Source organism: Poromitra crassiceps, assembly GCF_964638095.1.
Source record: "Poromitra crassiceps genome assembly, chromosome: 12".
Taxonomy (NCBI): Eukaryota; Metazoa; Chordata; class Actinopteri; order Beryciformes; family Melamphaidae; genus Poromitra; species Poromitra crassiceps.
In genome coordinates, this window is record NC_139632.1 from 21217139 (window position 1) to 21235344 (window position 18206).

Consider the following 18206-nt stretch of genomic DNA (forward strand, 5'->3'; position numbering starts at 1 on the left):
TGCTATAGAGAACTAATCCTAATGTCTTCTCTTCTTCTACTGATTGAAATGGATTTAACAGCTAATGAATAAGTCGTCATAGCTTTCACCTGGACTGACTTGGTCCGATTATCACCTGGAATAACAACACACGACACAATGCTTATTATCTCCTCTTTTTTACAGATTTTCTCCCCAATTGTACTTGGCCAATTCCCCTGCTGTCCAGGTCATTGCTCCGCCCCCTCTGCCGATCTGGTTAGAGCCGTAGACTAGCACATGCTTCCTCTGATACATGTGCAGTCGCCAGCTGCTTCTTTTTACCTGACAGCGAGGAGTTTCCCCGGGACAACAAGGCGCGTGGGAGGATCACGTTATTCCCCCACCCCCCCCCCCCCCCCCGAACAGGCTGACCAGAGAAGGCAGTTGTGCAGTAACCAGGACACATACCCCTAATCCAACTTCCCACCCGCAGACACGGCCAATTGTGCCTGTATGGACCCCCGACCAAGCCGGAGGTAACACGGGGGCTCAAACCTGCCACCCTCATGTTGGTAGGCAGGGAATCTAGCGCCGCACTCCCCAGATGCCCTTAACTTAAAGCTTAGTTATGATCTTGAACAAAGAGCACCTCTTTACACACACTTGGCACATGAAAACATGTTTATTGTCAATGTTCTATAAAGGTACAAAACTATTAGTCACGTTGAAAGATAAAGAAGCATGTACTGTACGTCATACGTTTCAAAATAGCTTACAAGACAGTGTACATGTGTAAGATTAGGCAACACTCACAACTCCGAAGCATCAATACAATATGCCTGAAGCATCATATTGTAACCTCATCCTAAATAAGTGCACTCAAACTGCTTTAGAGAAGTGCTTACAGATGTGAAGGAATGTGAGTGGTAAGGTGTGTTCAGAGGTCTGAAGGGGTTAAGAGAGGTCAAAGGTCATGACACAGCACCTCACAACTGGCAATATTCCATTTCCAAGGTCAAGAGCCTATAAGTGAGGAGAGGCGGCAGGCTGCTGTGGCTGTCTGACGCGACAGCAGACAGCGATGCCAGCCGCCCCGTCCCCTCCTGTAGCAGTGCGGACAAGGCAACTGTTGCCCTTAGCAACTGGCCCCAAGATGGCAGATCCCCGAGAGACAGCGCTGCAATCTGTCAACGTCCAGCCAGAGGGACAGGACACCTCCACCTGGGAGACGATGGAGAAGAGCAGCCATGTTAAAGAGGAAGGGGTCCAAGGGAAAGTGAGACAGCAGTCGGTCACAGGCATCCACACCGGTTGCTCTGATGTTCCTACAGTATGAAAGTGCACACCTGCTCATTGTCAGCTGATATGTGCTCCAACAGGTGGCACTCCAGAGCCGGAGCCTGGCAGCACACGGCATGTGATGTCACGCCATCGTTCACCATGCAGCGCTTCCTGTCACCGTGATGAGGACGCGAGTCAGACAGGACCTCAGCAGCAGACCACTGAGAACTGCAGCCTGACGAGAGACAAGGCACACGCTCAGGTGAAGTGAACATACTCTACTTGCAGTATAAACTCTTTAGTGATCCTTAAACAAAGCTCCACACAAGCACCGACTCAACCTCCAACCTGGAATTATCATGGCATAATGTAATGTACCATTCTGTAGTACGTCTAATCGAAAATCTCAGTTTGTAATTTCCATTTGTATATTATGCACATTTCGGTTGAATAACGTCTTGAAAATGGTTCAGAACCCCCTCAGAATCCCTGCTCCATTTGCAGCACACACACAGTTACAGGTGTTGTTTAAGCTGGCAGTGAGCACACCACCTTCTGTGTCTCTTCCCCAGTCTGCAATACCAATTGCCATGGCAACGAGTGTGCTAGCAATCAAGCCAATTTAAAAGCATGCACTTGGTTTTCAGGATGGTTTATGTATGAGAGGAGTCAGCTTGACCGACTTCTGTTGCACCCGACCCCCTAACCTCCACACATCAGAGCAGCGCTGTCCTCACAGTGTGACACATTGTTACAGGTGTCACTCATGCTGTTGACTGAGTCTCCTCACCTGTCAGGTGGTGCTGCGGGCTGACACACTCAGCATCGTGCCCGGGCTGAGGACTGGCATGGACTTGGCACTGCAGTCCGCTCATAATGCAGCAACGGGCCACGGCATACACCCCTTTCCCCCCGGGCCCGTTGTGGGCAACACAATCCACCTGCCCACCGTTTTCCTGTAGAGTGGAGGATTTATCGGATTCTGGTGTATTCAAACGGTTGACATGAGAACAGATTTTTGAGTCTGTTGGAACTCACTATGATGGCTTCTCCCATGCGGACGCCATCGGGGGCGTAGCTGCTACAGCCCATCATCTCCTCACCGTGACGACAGCGAATGACGGCCCTGTCAGAGGTCGTGACCCCTGACCTCTCGGACCACACTGACCGACACAGAAGCTCCTCATCTACACACACAGACACACACACACAATACTGTAATACTGACCAAAATGGGTATACAGAGCAAATTGCACACATACACACGCGTGCATGTGTGTCACTAACCTGTGTTGTTGGCTGTTGTAGCAGGCGGCATGGCTGCCAGCAGGTTAGGGGTGGAGAGACGCTGTGTTTCAGGCAGAGAGAGCAGGTTGAGTGTGTTGCTGACAGAGTAACGCAGCATCTTCTGCAGGACGTGCACTGATGATGCATTAGGACTCAAGGACAGGATCACTGCTGCTATACCTACACGCAGACACACAGACAGAAACGCAAGCTGTAGATAGTGCAGTCACACAAAGACATCTTGTAACAAATTACAATGATAGATTGTTTTATTGTTAGGTGCTTGTGTTTCTTCTTTGTTTTAGCTATTTTTTTATTGTTTTGATGGAGTGTGTTATGTTTGTCTTTGTGCGTGCGTGTGTGTGTGTGTGTGTGTGTGTGTGTGTGCATAATACCAGCAGCATGGGCAGCAGCCTGGGAGGTTCCACTGCGGGAGGTGAAACAGGTGCTGCAGTCACTGCTGGCACTAACAATGTCATCACCCGGGGCGAACAGATCCACACAGCGGCCCAAATTGGTGCCACCTGCTCCTAACGACATGGGCTGGTCCGCTGAGTTCACAGCTCCCACTGTGATGACCTATACAAGAGGGCAGTTAAGGTAAGGGCTGCGATTACGTGTGTGTGTGTGTGTGTGTGTGTGTGTGTGTGTGTGTGTGTGTGTGTGTGTGTGTGTGTGTGTGTGTGTGTGTGTGTGTGTGTGTGTGTGTGTGTGTGTGTGTGCGTGCGTGCGTGCGTGCGTGCGTGCGTGCGTGCGTGTGTGTGCACCTCAGGCTCTGAAGCAGGCGAGTAGCGGCAAGCGTCGTCTCTGAAGTTCCCGGCTGCGGCGATGACCACGGCGCCGCTAGCCACCATGTCCCGGCAGGCGGTGTTTAACGAGCGACTCAACCCACCAATGAAAGGCAGCAGCACAACCACTGTGCCCACTGGACGGGCCAGCACAGAGGCCCGGATAAACTCCATCCCTGAGCGGGACAAGACACGGCTGTTCAGAGATGTGGTGGGTGGAGCGATTGGTCAGAGATGTCATCTGGAGGGAGTATTACCTGCCAGAGCTCCTGAAACTGTCCCCTTCCCCTGACAGTTGAGCACACGCACCAGGTTAACACTGGCGCCTCTAGCAACGCCAGAGTCCCACCCACTCACCACCCCAGCCATGTGTGTGCCATGACTGTCACACTGACTGGCCTGTAGAGGGGAGAAGGTTATACATAACAGTGAAGAACACCTTACTGGGGAAGCATCATTATGACTAGTTCTGGTACCCGTTGGAGCACACAATCACTGGCCATTTTGTCAGGCCTCGCTCACAGAGTTGGCATGCAGCCTCTCCTTTTTCTCTCTCCCCAGAGGGCTTTCATAGTCCACTTCCCTGACTGATTCCAACTCCGCTCAGGTGTGCTCCATCAGTAGCTAAGGAATGGAGCTCTCCATGGTGCTAAACCTGTGTTCACTCATTTTGGCCACTAATCAGCCATTTTTGCCCATTTACTCAGCCCTAATGACTTCATTCAAAAATCTGGCCCTGTCACCATCTGCTTGGGACCCCTGTCGGTACCGTGCCAAACATGAATGCTGCCAGGCCGACGGTGTCCGAGGAAAATGAAACAGAGATACATAGGTTTGGTCATTTATGTGCAAGATGTGTATGGTAGGCTATACGTGTAAGATTGTGTGTGTGTGTGTGTGTGTGCGCGTGCGTAGGCGCTTGCATGCATGTGTGTGTAACCTGTCTGTGAACTCTGACTCCATCCTCATCGGGCACGTTGTTGAAGTCGGTGATGAGCACGCGGCCTTCAATCTCTCTGTGAGAGCTCTGCACGCTGCCATCCATCAGATACACCTCGGCCATCGCCCCGACACCTAGAGAGGACGGAAGGTGTGTGTGGACAGATTGTAATTTATGTGTCTGTGTGCGTGTGCGTGCATGCGTGTGTGTGTTAGAGAGAGAGAGAGAGAGAGAAAGAGAGGGAGGGAGAGAGAGAGAGACTCACTGGGAGGCCTGGGTGTCTCTGTGTCAGAAGAGGCGTTGTGCGGCTGCAGTAACCTCTGGAGGTTCCATGGGACACTCTGAGCAAAGATGGACGAATCCTCCTCTATGTAATCCACACGAGGCAGCTTCACCGCCTGGCAGGGACACAATCACACTTGGGTCATATTAGGCACCTTCAAACAACAACATTGTATTGGCCCATGGACAGAGATGTAGTGGAGGGTGAACCTGTCTAATGGTAGCCAGCCCAGTGCTGTGCAGTGAGTAAACATCACTCTCGGACACATCAACACACGCTCAAGCCACAGATTCCAGAGCCCATGTGTTTTAGCCCCTCCCAGCCAGAGGTTCAGAATTAGATCCCCTGCTGCCGGGGGACTACACACAACGCAGGTTACACCTATACCTGCATAATGGAATTCAGTCAGCTTTAACCTGATAACTTTGTAGTACCGATCACAATAGGTAGTCAATTGAATGTACTGTCGGCTAACTTAAAAGATTTTAAAGAGAAAATGGATGTAAATAAAAACATAAATCAATTATTTTTTGGCAAAATTGTATGTAGTTTGCCTTAGGGTTATTTACCACATCACCGCTCAGGCGTAAATAGGTCAGGTATAGAGCAGTTACCAGGTGAAGAACATCACTGCTCATCTTGACCAGGAAGCCGTGGAAGGCTCCAGCGTAGGTCTGCAGGATCTCCAGCAGGTATCCTCTCCTGGCCGCCTTGGCCGTCAGCCTCCGGATGGTCCGCTGGACGTGGGAATCAAGGCTCCCTGGATGCAGAATGACCAGGTACTGACCGGGCATACGCCATGCCGCCTACAGCGTAGGACACACACAACACACAGGTGGCACTGTCCACAGGCAGGCTACAGAATTAAAAGTGTGTGTGTGTGTGTGTGTGTGTGTGGGGGGGGGGGGTTGTCCAAATGGTTGATGTATTGGAAAACAACAGCAGATAAATGTGTGAAAACTGCAGTGTATTTACATGGCATACTAATGAATGATGCATGCATCAATTAGTCAAAATATCAAGTGTAAGTGCAGACCAAAGACAGGCAGACACGTAGGGAGTGCAGTGCACCATTACCTTGTTGCACCTGAGGAACTCAGCGGCTGGCTCGGTCCCGGATTCGGGTTGAGTCCCGTCCTGGCGGATCAAATCCAGGATCATCTCGTCCTCTTCAGAATAGTCCTGCGCGCTCACGGTCAATACGCACAAACAAAGTGCCCATCCAACCAGGTCCAGAGTGCGACGCATTCTGGAGACCGGTCTTGGATTTTTGTGTTCTATCTTTTTCTTGAACAGGATAACTAGGAAATTACACAAATTGACTAATATTACTTTTTTATTTCACGGGCCTCTCACATTTGCTCGGGGTTTTTGCCGCGCGTCTTGTGTTCAGTAGGCTATGATGATACCTCCAGCGCGTGAAAATCTATTGTGATTTTGGGGAAAAATCGAACAATTGATTCTTATAATTGAAGGCGGGGACTGGTGACGTCTCAGCGGCTCACGCCACCGCTTTTGTATCGAATGATTCTCCTCCGTTAAAAACACCTCTGACTGTGAGTGGTGGAGTCATGTTTCATGCTTGAGGGGGATAGATACATTTTACCGCACTTTAACAACTTTGATGTTAATCCCACTACGCTATTCCTCTCAGTTCAATCTGATCTATCATACTTTTTTTTATGTGCAATAAATGTAGACAATGCCAGCCGTATTGATAGCATAGCACCTTTAGATAACTAGCAATTATAGGTCGTTATGCTAGATCCTGAACTGATGCTGTGTTACAGTGTGTGGAAACAGTAAGGCTGGTGAATGATGGCTGGGCAATATTTATGTTCATTCAGTTGTAATAGTTGCTGTGTTGAGATGCGCGCTATGTTAGCAGTTCCGAAAGGGGCAAAGATGCGCTCAGAGGAGCTGCACGCGTCTGGAACGCCAAGTCCTCTCGCTCTCTCTCCTTATTAAATTCAAAGAGCTTTATTGGCAAGCATGACTGAACACCAGTAAACCAAAGCATGAAACAAAACTAAATAAATGACTATGTTTGTCAAACATGTCAAAGGTTATTTCTCTACAGGGTCACTGTTCTCAGGTTGTGGCATAAGGTTATTAATTTTGCTGCAGTGACACATTTAGGCATTTCACCATGCAAGCAAATATAAATTTATTGTTTCTGAATTTGATTCAAATTCCTCGTACACACTAGTTATTTTGGGGACTAATGTATTGTTTTATTATGTACCATATTATTGCTCTCTCTCTTTCAAATAGTGCCATCTCCTGGAACTACCGTGCCATACATAGGAAACTTTATTTTCACACTGACAATGAGATAGACTTGTAGGCTACTATTGCACTATAGTGTCAAAATAAATAAATTTTCAGCATCATGATTGAGTGGTAAAGAGTCATAAAAACATGTTAAAGAGAGGAGCCCCCAGTGTCCTGAGTGCAGAGTGATGCTCTGGAGTTTTGATGGGACCCTGGTGAGGAGGGAGCAGAGGAGCAGATCAGACCAGGTGCAGTGTGGGACAGCAGATCAGACCAGCTGCAGTGTGAGGCAGCAGATCAGACGGTGTAGTGTGGGAGAGCAGATCAGACCAGGGGCAGTGTGGGGCAGCAGATCAGACCAGGTGCAGTGTGGGACAGCAGATCAGACCAGGTGCAGTGTGGGACAGCAGATCAGACTGCAGTGTGGGACAGCAGATCAGACCAGGTGCAGTGTGGGACAGCAGATCAGACCAGGTGCAGTGTGGGACAGCAGATCAGACCAGGTGCAGTGTGGGACAGCAGATCAGACCAGGGGCAGTGTGGGACAGCAGATCAGACCAGGTGCAGTGTGGGACAGCAGATCAGACCAGGTGCAGTGTGGGACAGCAGATCAGACCATGGTGCAGTGTGGGACAGCAGATCAGACCAGGTGCAGTGTGGGACAGCAGATCAGACCATGGTGCAGTGTGGGACAGCAGATCAGACCAGGTGCAGTGTGGGACAGCAGATCAGACCATGGTGCAGTGTGGGACAGCAGATCAGACCAGGTGCAGTGGACAGCTGATCAGACCAGGTGCAGTGTGGGACAGCTGTGACAGTGAGCGGTCAGGGCCTCAGGGAGACCTGGCACATCAGCACCACTGTGGAATTTGGAAAAGGAGAAAGTCTAGTCACAACTTTGGCTGTTCCCTGCTGCACATTCATATAATATAATTACAAACATTCACATGCAGGAGCTGCCCAGCAGAACCACTGTTTTCAACTTCTGTTCCCACTAAGCTCATGGAGGGTTAAGGACCTTAATCAACGGCACATCAAGTAGTTGTTCAGGGAGAGGAGCACATTACTCCACTTTCTCCACCCAGCTGGCCTGAATTTTTCAAACGATGGCTTTCCAGTCACAAGGCCTCTTCTCCAACCTTTCTCCTTTCCTCTGCTCCACTTCCCCCCTGTTCTCACTACTCTCCATTACCTCCCTGCTCTGTGCTGCTACTCCATCACATCATTAATTCTCCCTACAGACAATAGCATTAGTATCTACAGTTTATTAGTGCAGTCTCCGTCTCAGTCCCACCGCTGAGCTGGAGTCTCCATGTTTGCCTCCTGAGCTACACAGACAGACCACAGGGAATCATTAGGGGCTGAGCGCTCACTGCCGATGGGCTATTAGGGGAGTGTGTGTGTGTGTGTGTGTGTGTGATGATAGTACCTTTGATGTTTTGCTTCAGCTGAAATATACATGCACTCCTGCAGCCTTTTCTCCTCCTGAATCTGAGGGACCAACATGACCTAAAAAAAAAGCAGAATTTCTCCCTACTATCACATAGGGCTGTGCAATTAATAATAAAATTCAATTTCAATTTTTGCAATTATTTTCTTTATATTTATTTTAGTTCGCCTATTAATGTTTTTTTATCTTTATTTTAATTTTTTTTCTTTGTTTTTCAGTTAAATTATATTCAAAATTAAAAGAAATCCAGTTTTAAAAAGATGTTTTTTCAAGTTCAATAAATGCATGATGTTGCCAAAGTCAATGATCGTGTTAATCTCATGATCTCAATATGGGTCAAAATAATCGTGATTGTGATTTTTGCCATAATCAAGCAGCCCTACATTTAATTCCATTTCTCTTTCTCTCCAACACGCACAGCGTTCATCTACCTTGGGATAGCACTGGCAGATGCTCCATACGGTCCCGATAACCACCATGGTGACGCCCAGGACGCACACCGTGATGTAGACGTGTGGTCGCTCCTGAATCATGATGAAGACGCCAACCGCCACCACACACAGCCCCGCCGCTATCAGGCCATAGCGATACGGCTTCCCCTCTACCATCGCCGCAACCAGCTACCCTATAGACTTCGCACTATACCCTGCTATACCCTGTAAGTCCCTATCGGTGCACACTAGTGGACAAGCTTCTCTAGTGTAAAAATGTCCTGATATTGAACTGTCTGTCTCAAGCTTCACTAGTCGTATGGTGTGTGGAGACTTTGTGTGGTTGTGTGTTTGAAGGTGAAGGTGGAGAAAAGCAGGGTAGGGTTCCACTCTGCTGCGTATTACAGCCTGCAGACAGCCTGAGTGGCTCCCATCTAAAATTGTAGGTGTGTGTGTAAACCTAATAGGTCACCTTGCCTCAAGCTGCTGGCAAAGGAGGCCCCTAGCTCAGCTGCTGTGTCTCTCTCTCGTCGTTCTACAGCAGTGATACTCAACTTGCGGCCCGGGGGCCAGGTGCGGCCCGCGATAGGGTGCCAAGTGGCCCCCTGGCCATTTTCCAATTCACAATGAAAACTAGCCTCCTGTCATTTTGCAAAAGTGGCAAAGCAAGTTGAGTATCCCTGTTCTACAGTATCTGCATAAGCTGCTTTTAGCACTGTGAAGTGTTTGGGTAGGAGGCTACATTCAGATATGTAAACATTTTTCTTCTCCGGCTTTCAGGGCTTTCCTTTTCAAATAAGCAATCCATCATTTGTGCGTCCTGCAACACCACCCACAGGGAGCTTGGTAGTTATTCATTAACTCCACTTTATAGTAACATCCACAACATAATGTGAACACTGGACATTCCTTCAAACACTGGATACAAACCTGCTACAATAACATTGTACTGTTAACATTCTGCTGTCAACATTTAAGGCACATTGCTTTGGAATACGCTGCCAAATCTTGTGCAAAGTTATACCTGGAAAGAGTGCAGACACAGAGAGAGACAGATTGTGTAGCTGGGTGTGAGGACAGTTCTTAGCATGTGTAAAGAAATGTGCTGTGTAGCCACAGTAGTAGTTCACATAGAGAGATTCCAGTAGGCCACTAACGCCCTTTGACTAGCTCCATCCTAACTTCATGTCTTCACTGTACATTTTGGGTTTGCAGCCAATCTGCACTTAATCCCGTAACTCAGTGGTAAACGTTGTATAATGCTGGTGTCAAGAAAGGATTGGGCCCTCAGTGTAGAGAGTGAAGCAAAGTTGTGGCTATCATTTCTGCCCCCGCTTCCACAACCAATCACAACACACAGTTACTAGACCCCAAGGCCACACTGGAATTCAGTCTGTGTTAGTCTTCGGTGTGTATCCGGCAGCGCTCTCCTTCTGCTCCGTAACGTCTGTCTGGGTGCAGGCTGACTGTCTCAAGGCACAGAGCGGCCATTTAAAGCGAGTTCACCGTCAGCAAGGTGGGATTCTCACAAAAAAAATAGCCGAAGTGGTAAGGCAGTGACGCGGGGTGAAGGTGTTCCCCTCCAGAGTGAGAGGTCATAGCTGTGTGGGATGAAGGTGTTCCCCTCCAGAGTGAGAGGTCATAGCTGTGTGGGGTGAAGGTGTTCCCCTCCAGAGTGAGAGGTCATAGCTGTGGGGTGAAGGTGTTCCCCTCCAGAGTGAGAGGTCATAGCTGTGTGGTGAAGGTGTTCCCCTCCAGAGTGAGAGGTCATAGCTGTGGGATGAAGGTGTCCCCCTCCAGAGTGAGAGGTCATAGCTGTGGGGTGAAGGTGTTCCCCTCCAGAGTGAGAGGTCATAGCTGTGGGGTGAAGGTGTTCCCCTCCAGAGTGAGAGGTCATAGCTGTGGGGTGAAGGTGTCCCCCTCCAGAGTGAGAGGTCATAGCCGTGTGGGGTGAAGGTGTTCCCCTCCAGAGTGAGAGGTCATAGCTGTGGGGTGAAGGTGTTCCCCTCCAGAGTGAGAGGTCATAGCTGTGGGGTGAAGGTGTTCCCCTCCAGAGTGAGAGGTCATAGCTGTGGGGTGAAGGTGTTCCCCTCCAGAGTGAGAGGTCATAGCTGTGGGGTGAAGGTGTTCCCCTCCAGAGTGAGAGGTCATAGCTGTGGGGTGAAGGTGTTCCCCTCCAGAGTGAGAGGTCATAGCTGTGGGGTGAAGGTGTTCCCCTCCAGAGTGAGAGGTCATAGCTGTGTGGGGTGAAGGTGTTCCCCTCCAGAGTGAGAGGTCATAGCTGTGTGGGGTGAAGGTGTTCCCCTCCAGAGTGAGAGGTCATAGCTGTGTGGGGTGAAGGTGTTCCCCTCCAGAGTGAGAGGTCATAGCTGTGTGGGGTGAAGGTGTTCCCCTCCAGAGTGAGAGGTCATAGCTGTGTGGGGTGAAGGTGTTCCCCTCCAGAGTGAGAGGTCATAGCTGTGGGATGAAGGTGTCCCCCTCCAGAGTGAGAGGTCATAGCTGTGTGGGATGCAGGTGTTCCCCTCCAGAGTGAGAGGTCATAGCTGCGGGGCTGGGGCATGCTCCTGGCTCTTCATGACTGTGTCATAGGATGGAGGAGGCTCCATGTCCCAGGGAGGTGGGGTGGACGGGAGGGAGGGCTCAGGCTCTGCTCTGCTTACAGAGTCCGCTGACATCTCTCTCCGAATCCGGTCCAACCTCCTGAAGAGGGAAAGTAGAGTGTGAAAGACAGTGGACTGTGGAGTGTTGTTTGTGTGTGATGAGTTAGCTTTGTCTGTCTGACAGGAAATGCTCATTTATTTCCATATTGCTGCTATATGATGTAACAATCAGTGTTGTAGTCGAGTCTAGTCTCACGTGGTCAGACCCTCCGCTACGGCGGCTCTGAATCAGAAGTCAGAATTTCCGCGTGAAAAGTGGCAGCAAGCCTCTGATTGGCTGGGCTGTAACGGAAGTGCGGCTGTCTGCGTGCATTGGTGCATCATTCAAAATGTACCGCCCCACGAGTTGTGTCACGCAAATAAGGAGGTCTGTGGATGGTCAATTCATATGTCTGTTACGCATCCGGACTCAGAAGTTGGAGACGATGACTCAGACTTGTTAATTGCTAAAGACTTTTTTTCCCTGTTAGTTTTTGTAATAGGCCCTAATAATTTGGCATAAGATATTGATAGTTATATTAATACTGTGACATTATTCGATTTCATGCAAGGGCAGACACGTATGTTCAACCTACATGCAGATTCACACTGATGTTCAGTAACTCTGCACTCTGACTCAGGTAATATGGGGACTCTTCTTTGGTGACTCAGACTTGGACTCACACTGGAACACTGGAGGCTCGAGACTCAACTCAGACTCCAGATATAGTGACTTGACTACAACACTGGTAACAACCATGGCAGACATGCAGACATCCTATCGCTTCTCTAAAAATCACTCAAGCACCATTTTAATTTAATTCATTACTTCATGAAAAACAGACTTAAGATTTAAAGTAAAAGTAGGTAAACTCTATCCATTGTCTATATCTCACTTTAAAAAAGACCGTTTAGAAACACTGACAGTGAGTTAGTGTGGGGCTCTCTCAGGTCAGTGTCTGGTGGTAGAAAAAGCCTTGATGATGGAAAGTGTATTCCTGGCTTGTCTCTTCCTCTGGCTGGACAATGAGCAGAGCACGTCTTGTTTAAATTCACAGACCATCATAGATTAGCTCAGACAACGCCAGGGGAGTCTGCCAGCCACACTTGTGTGGCTGCATGTGTGCCTTCTGTTTTCTCTGTGACCTACTTCTATAATCAGCCCATAATCACACAACATTTATTGCTTTCCCATTTGCTGTGTCACAAATTCGGTGTTTTCCCGTTCCTAATGCATTTCACTGCTCTTTGTCAGACTAGGCACTATAACTAATGCGTGGTCATGTGACCAAGAGACCTATGAAAAACAACACAACTATTTGTCAGTTCATCTGTCTAAAGCAGTGGTCCCCAACCACCGGGCCGCGGACCAGTACCGGGCCACAACGCATTTGGTACCGGGCCGCGAGCCCGGTCCAAAAAAAAATACAAATACAAACTACAAACATAAATAAACGTCAACTTGAAACTATGTTTCAACTACCACACAGCCTATAATAGTATAGCCTATGTTTATTAATATATATATATATATATATATATATATATATATATATATATATATATATATATATATATATATATATATATATATATATAATTAAAATTGACAACCGGTCCGCAACTTTTTTTTCATCTATCTGCCGGTCCTTGGCACAAAAAAGTTTGGGAACCCCTGGTCTAAAGGGTGGACTGAATTCCAATGGGAAAATACTCTTAACAGGCCAGCTTGCTTCTCACGTCACTCTGTGTTCACAGAACCAGCGTGCGTGCGTGCGTGCGTGTGTGTGTGCGTGTGTGTGTGTGTGTGTGTGTGTGTGCGCGTGCGTGCGTGTGCGTGTGTAATACAGATGTGCATATGTTGGAAAGCAGATTAGGAGGCCAGAAAGCTTCTGATGTTAAAGGTTGTATAAGGTTTGGTGCTCTATGGAAAGAACGTTTTCTAGTCAAGAAGAGAACTAAGGCGCTCCTTTTTTTTACCATGGTTTTTTTCAGAGTTTTTCTCCCATTTTCTCCCCAATTGTACTTGGCCAATAGCTTGTTTGTAACCACATGATTCCAATGACACCATTGACGTTGCTGGGGGGCAGCTCTCCCAGAGCTACCATGGAGAATGGAGGAAAGTGAGTATGCAAGAGGGTTGGATGCCGCTCCACGCTGCAGGTATCGCCAGAAGATTCCAAACCCTGATATAGGATGATCCATATATAATGAAACTAAGCGATTTGTCCAGCAACTTGTGTGATGTTGCTCATGTTTTCGTATGTAGCTGCTGCTGGTTGTATGTATGTAGCTGCTGCTGGTTGTATGTAGCTGCTGCTGGTTGTATGTATGTAGATGCTGCTGGTTGTATGTATGTAGCTGCTGCTGGTTGTATGTAGCTGCTGCTGGTTGTATGTAGCTGCTGCTGGTTGTATGTAGCTGCTGCTGGTTGTATGTATGTAGCTGCTGCTGGTTGTATGTAGCTGCTGCTGGTTATATGTATGTAGCTGCTGCTGGTTGTATGTAGCTGCTGCTGGTTGTATGTATGTAGCTGCTGCTGGTTGTATGTAGCTGCTGCTGGTTGTATGTAGCTGCTGCTGGTTGTATGTAGCTGCTGCTGGTTATATGTAGCTGCTGCTGGTTGTATGTATGTAGCTGCTGCTGGTTGTATGTAGCTGCTGCTGGTTGTATGTATGTAGCTGCTGCTGGTTGTATGTATGTAGCTGCTGCTGGTTGTATGTAGCTGCTGCTGGTTGTATGTAGCTGCTGCTGGTTGTATGTAGCTGCTGCTGGTTGTATGTAGCTGCTGCTGGTTGTATGTATGTAGCTGCTGCTGGTTGTATGTAGCTGCTGCTGGTTGTATGTAGCTGATGCTGGTTGTATGTAGCTGCTGCTGGTTGTATATAGCTGCTGCTGGGTGTATGTAGCTGCTGCTGGTTGTATGTATGTAGCTGCTGGTTGCCCCCCAGCATGATCATGTGGTTTGCAAACAAGCCAATGGTCAATGGTCTCGCCCCGGTCGTCGTGGCTCCACCCCCTCACCCAATCTAGAGAGCGTAGACTCAGATGCTTCCTCCAATATATGTGGAGGAGTTTCACTGGCAGGATGTAGCATGCGGGAGGATCACGCTATTCCCCCCAGTCCCCTTCCCCACCGACCAGAGGAGGCACCAGTGCAGCGACCAGGACGCATACTCCACCGGCTTCCCACCCACAGACATGGCCAATTGTGTCTGTAAGAAGGTCTGACCAAGTACTGCTGCCGAGAATTGAACCCAACTCTCCGCGGTGGTAGGTGAGTGCTCCCTAGGTTAAAAAGAAACACACATATATATTCTGTTTGGCTATTCATTGTGAGAAGTTTGTGACCAATGCAGCAAACTTCTTTGCCCTGGTGAGGCCATGAGGGCCATGGGGCCCTGGTGAGGCCATGGTGCCCTGGTGAGGCCATGGGGCCCTGGTGAGGCCATGGGGCCCTGGTGAGGCCATGGGGCCCTGGTGAGGCCATGGGGCCCGTCGGACACTTCTTTACCATGCGCAGGGATGACATATTATTTTTGTAGGCCAACTTAGCCTACTCAGCCTCTGGTTCCCAAGTCTAAAAGTCAATGGGATTTTTATAAGGGGATTTTGGTTAAATGAATGAAATAAGGTCTGTGGTTAACAAAAGTCTATGAAACAGCGTGTTCCGTAAGATAATCTTCACAAATGAGGACCACTTTTGACTTTTGAAGCGAAAAAAAATGCATTTATGCTTCGAAAGTCATAAAAGTGGTCCTCATCTGTGAAGCTTATCTTACTGAACACAAAGTTCGCTGTTTCATAAACTTTTGTTAACCACCGACCTTATTTCGAGCCTTTAACCAAAATCCCCATACAAAAATCCCATTGACGTTTAGATGAAGGAACCGGAAGTGTTAGCATCCAGGTCTTCTGGACGCATCCCTGCAGGACTATACCGGCATTTTAACCTGTTGTGTAGCACTTGCTTGGATCTCAGGTTTCCTCATGCAGGTGCATTTTGCTGCACATGTGCTCGTGTCCTTCTGTGCATGCGTACCTTTGTATGGCCAGGGCCTGGTGTGGGCTGAAGCGTGTGCCTGTGCGGGGGTGCAAGAGGAAGTGACCGGGCACCGCCGCCTGGAGGTTCTTCATGGCCACACAGAGACCAGTGACAGTCAGCCCCACGCCCCCCAGGCCCAGGAACAGCCCCAGTTCAAACAGCGGGATGGTCTGGTGAGTCCGGCCCGTGCACAGAGCCAGGATCACCCCCACAGTCATCAGCACCAGGCCCAGGCACAGCAGCGTGCCCTGGGGGTACGGCATCTCTGGAGCCCTGCTAGGCTGCACCTCCACAGCCAGTCTGCAAGAGAGAGGGATGCAAGATCCAAGACTTCAACTCAAACGGGTTTTTGTGTGTGTGTGTGTGTGTGTGTGTGTGTGTGTGTGTGTGTGTGTGTGTGTGTGTGTGTGTGTGTGTGTGTGTGTGTGTGTGTGTGTGTGTGTGTGAGAGAGAGTGAGTGAGTGAGTGAGTGAGTGAGTGAGTGAGAGAGAGAAAGAGAGGCTGGAGATGGGAGAGAGAGGGGGGTGGGAGAGACACGCATCCCTGCATTACTTGACTCAAGTGAGCAGGCTCCACAAGGGAAGGGAAGTGAGTAATATGGGGAAATACCGTAATTCTAAGCATTCCGGGAAGATAAACAATGCATGCATGCGTGCGCGCGCGCGCGCGCGTGTGACTATTTAAACATCGATCCACTCTACCTGATAGAACGTCACGCTACAGTCAGCGAAGAAGAGATGTTCAGCAGCTGCGAATCAGGACTGAAAGCTTGTTGTTATCAACCAAGTGTCTTCTCTTCTTCTTCAGTTTCACTTCCCTCGGGATGCCCATATGGCGTCGCCAGCACTAGAGCAGTCAATAGTGTGCGGGGAAATGCCCCCTACCTCCACAGTCCGTCCGTCTCTCTCCTTCACTCCAGCCTTATCAAAGTAGACCGCGCCCGCGGCGTCATTAGGACTTCAGCGGCGGCTCGGTATTTTCTGTCTGCGGAAGCATATCCGGTGTGGAACGATTATGGCTCATAGAAAGGCACGAGAGGATATGAGTTGATCATCTGGCTCTGGGCTGGGCACGCGCTGCTCTTCATCTGTGTGCTCCAGCAGACTGCGGAAGGCTTTTCAGTGAGGAGGCAGGGCGCGAGGTCTGAACAATGTCGTCTCCCTCTGTTTGAGCATGTTGCTGTGTTTGCAGAGAGAAAATTGTAATATAGCCTGTTTCGGCTGGACTCATGCCTTGCGTGATTCTGTCTGCTGGGGGCGGAGCGGGCTCAAAAAAATCTGTAGGAATTTTCACGTCAGTTGTCAATGTGTAAGAGTGGGTAGTGGGTAGGCTACTGCCAATTTTGGAAATGTTGGTTTCATCCAGCTCGTTTTCCCCACGGCGCTGGGCCAGCTGGGGTCAGGTATGGAAAAGTCAGGACACTCAGTGAGTCAGTCATGGACATTTAGTGGGAAAAGGGGCCATAGCTATAGCGATAGGAAGGCGGTAGAGAGTCTGGTAGGTAGGCAACCCATGTTAAGGGCTTGCCCCGCTTCCAAAGCGCACACGCTAACCACTATGCCAAGAGAGCTAAGCTCCCTTGGCAGAGCTGGTTAATGGGCCTTGGAGAGTGAGTTTTACCAACCTACTCACTAGCACTCGCCTCGGGACTCACTAGGACTCACAGTCATTCGGTTACACTCACTCCACACACCTACTGGGCATCCGGGTCACGGCACCAATGTAACCTGCGTTGTGTTGACAGCACTGGCAGCAGTGGCAGCAACCCACGTTAATGGCTTGCCCAGGGGTGGAGTGGGATTCGACCACTATGCCAAAAGAGCTATGCTCCCTTGGCCTAGCTGGTTAACGGGCCTTTATACTGGTGAGTGAATTTAAATTAACCAACTATACTCACCACTCAGGACTCACAAGGACACAGTCATTCGCCTACATAGGGTTAGAGGCTAGGGGAATATGTGTTTAAGGCAGTGATCCTCACTATTTCTTCGATGAGAGCCGCACTGGCAGGACAAAGTCAATAGGAGAGCCACTTTTACCGCAAAACACCAAAAGCCACCCCAACCAAGCACATCTGCCTACCATTTTTTTGTGTTTTATTGTTTTCCACACACACACACACACATATATATACCAGTTTCCCCTAGAAAATCTTTCAGGCCTGGAGGGATTTCGAAACGTACCCCGACCGCAACGGTGGGGGCCGTCGCTATGTTCGCAATGGCATCCCAAGTATCATCATACTATTATGGGATGCGATGCGAACAGTTGTATTATGGGATGTGCGTTTCCCAGGCAACGACACATGACACGTTTTGGAACAGCGCTGCACGCTGGCACAATACTCCTACTAAAAGCAAAATGCTTATTGTTTTGAATGATTTGGCACCTTCTATTACTGTCAACACCAGTATTGTTGTATTGTAATAATATGCCATAAAGGTTTATTGAAATTTTGGGGAGAGCAGGGATTTTTTTTTTTTTTTTTTTTGCAATTTCTTAGAGCCGCCAACTAAAGCTTCGAGAGCCGCCAGCGTCTCGCGAGCCGCGCAATGAGGAACTAGGGTTTAAGGATAAGGTGGTAGACAGAGTTGGGATTCGAGGGGTGGGTAGGGGGAGTGGCACCGTGGGCTTAAAGGTTGGAGCTTGTTAAATCTCTTTGCGTCATTATCTAAAATTAGTTAAAATAAGAGCTTTGCTTGTTGCAGAAAGCACTCGTTAATTAAGTGCACTGAGTAGTGCAGTGATTTCTCCCTTACTTTCAATTCTCTGCCATTCTCATTACACTATTCAATTGTAGCAATAAACGAAAGCCGTTGATAGTATG

At 48.8% G+C, this 18206-nt stretch overlaps 2 protein-coding genes across 2 annotated transcripts; both read right to left on the bottom strand.

Annotated features, from left to right (window-relative positions):
- Positions 1-674: 674 nt before the first annotated feature.
- On the bottom strand, positions 675-5788 carry pcsk9 (proprotein convertase subtilisin/kexin type 9; the record flags this gene model as incomplete). The annotated part of the gene is made up of 12 exons (XM_083648398.1): positions 675-1182; positions 1308-1477; positions 2033-2198; positions 2281-2429; positions 2530-2709; positions 2925-3108; positions 3297-3493; positions 3575-3716; positions 4258-4391; positions 4523-4655; positions 5155-5346; positions 5618-5788. The coding sequence occupies 12 exons, from the start codon at positions 5786-5788 to the stop codon at positions 985-987; spliced, it is 2016 nt and encodes a 671-aa protein (XP_083504524.1). The 3' UTR covers positions 675-984.
- A 5444-nt stretch (positions 5789-11232) lies between these two features.
- LOC310786075 (uncharacterized protein) lies at positions 11233-16341 on the bottom strand (the record flags this gene model as incomplete). Its single annotated transcript, XM_083647257.1, has 3 exons — positions 16081-16341; positions 15377-15679; positions 11233-11395 (listed from the first exon to the last, which is right to left on the bottom strand). The coding sequence occupies exons 2-3, from the start codon at positions 15640-15642 to the stop codon at positions 11233-11235; spliced, it is 429 nt and encodes a 142-aa protein (XP_083503383.1). The 5' UTR covers positions 15643-15679; positions 16081-16341.
- Between the last annotated feature and the right edge of the window lie 1865 nt (positions 16342-18206).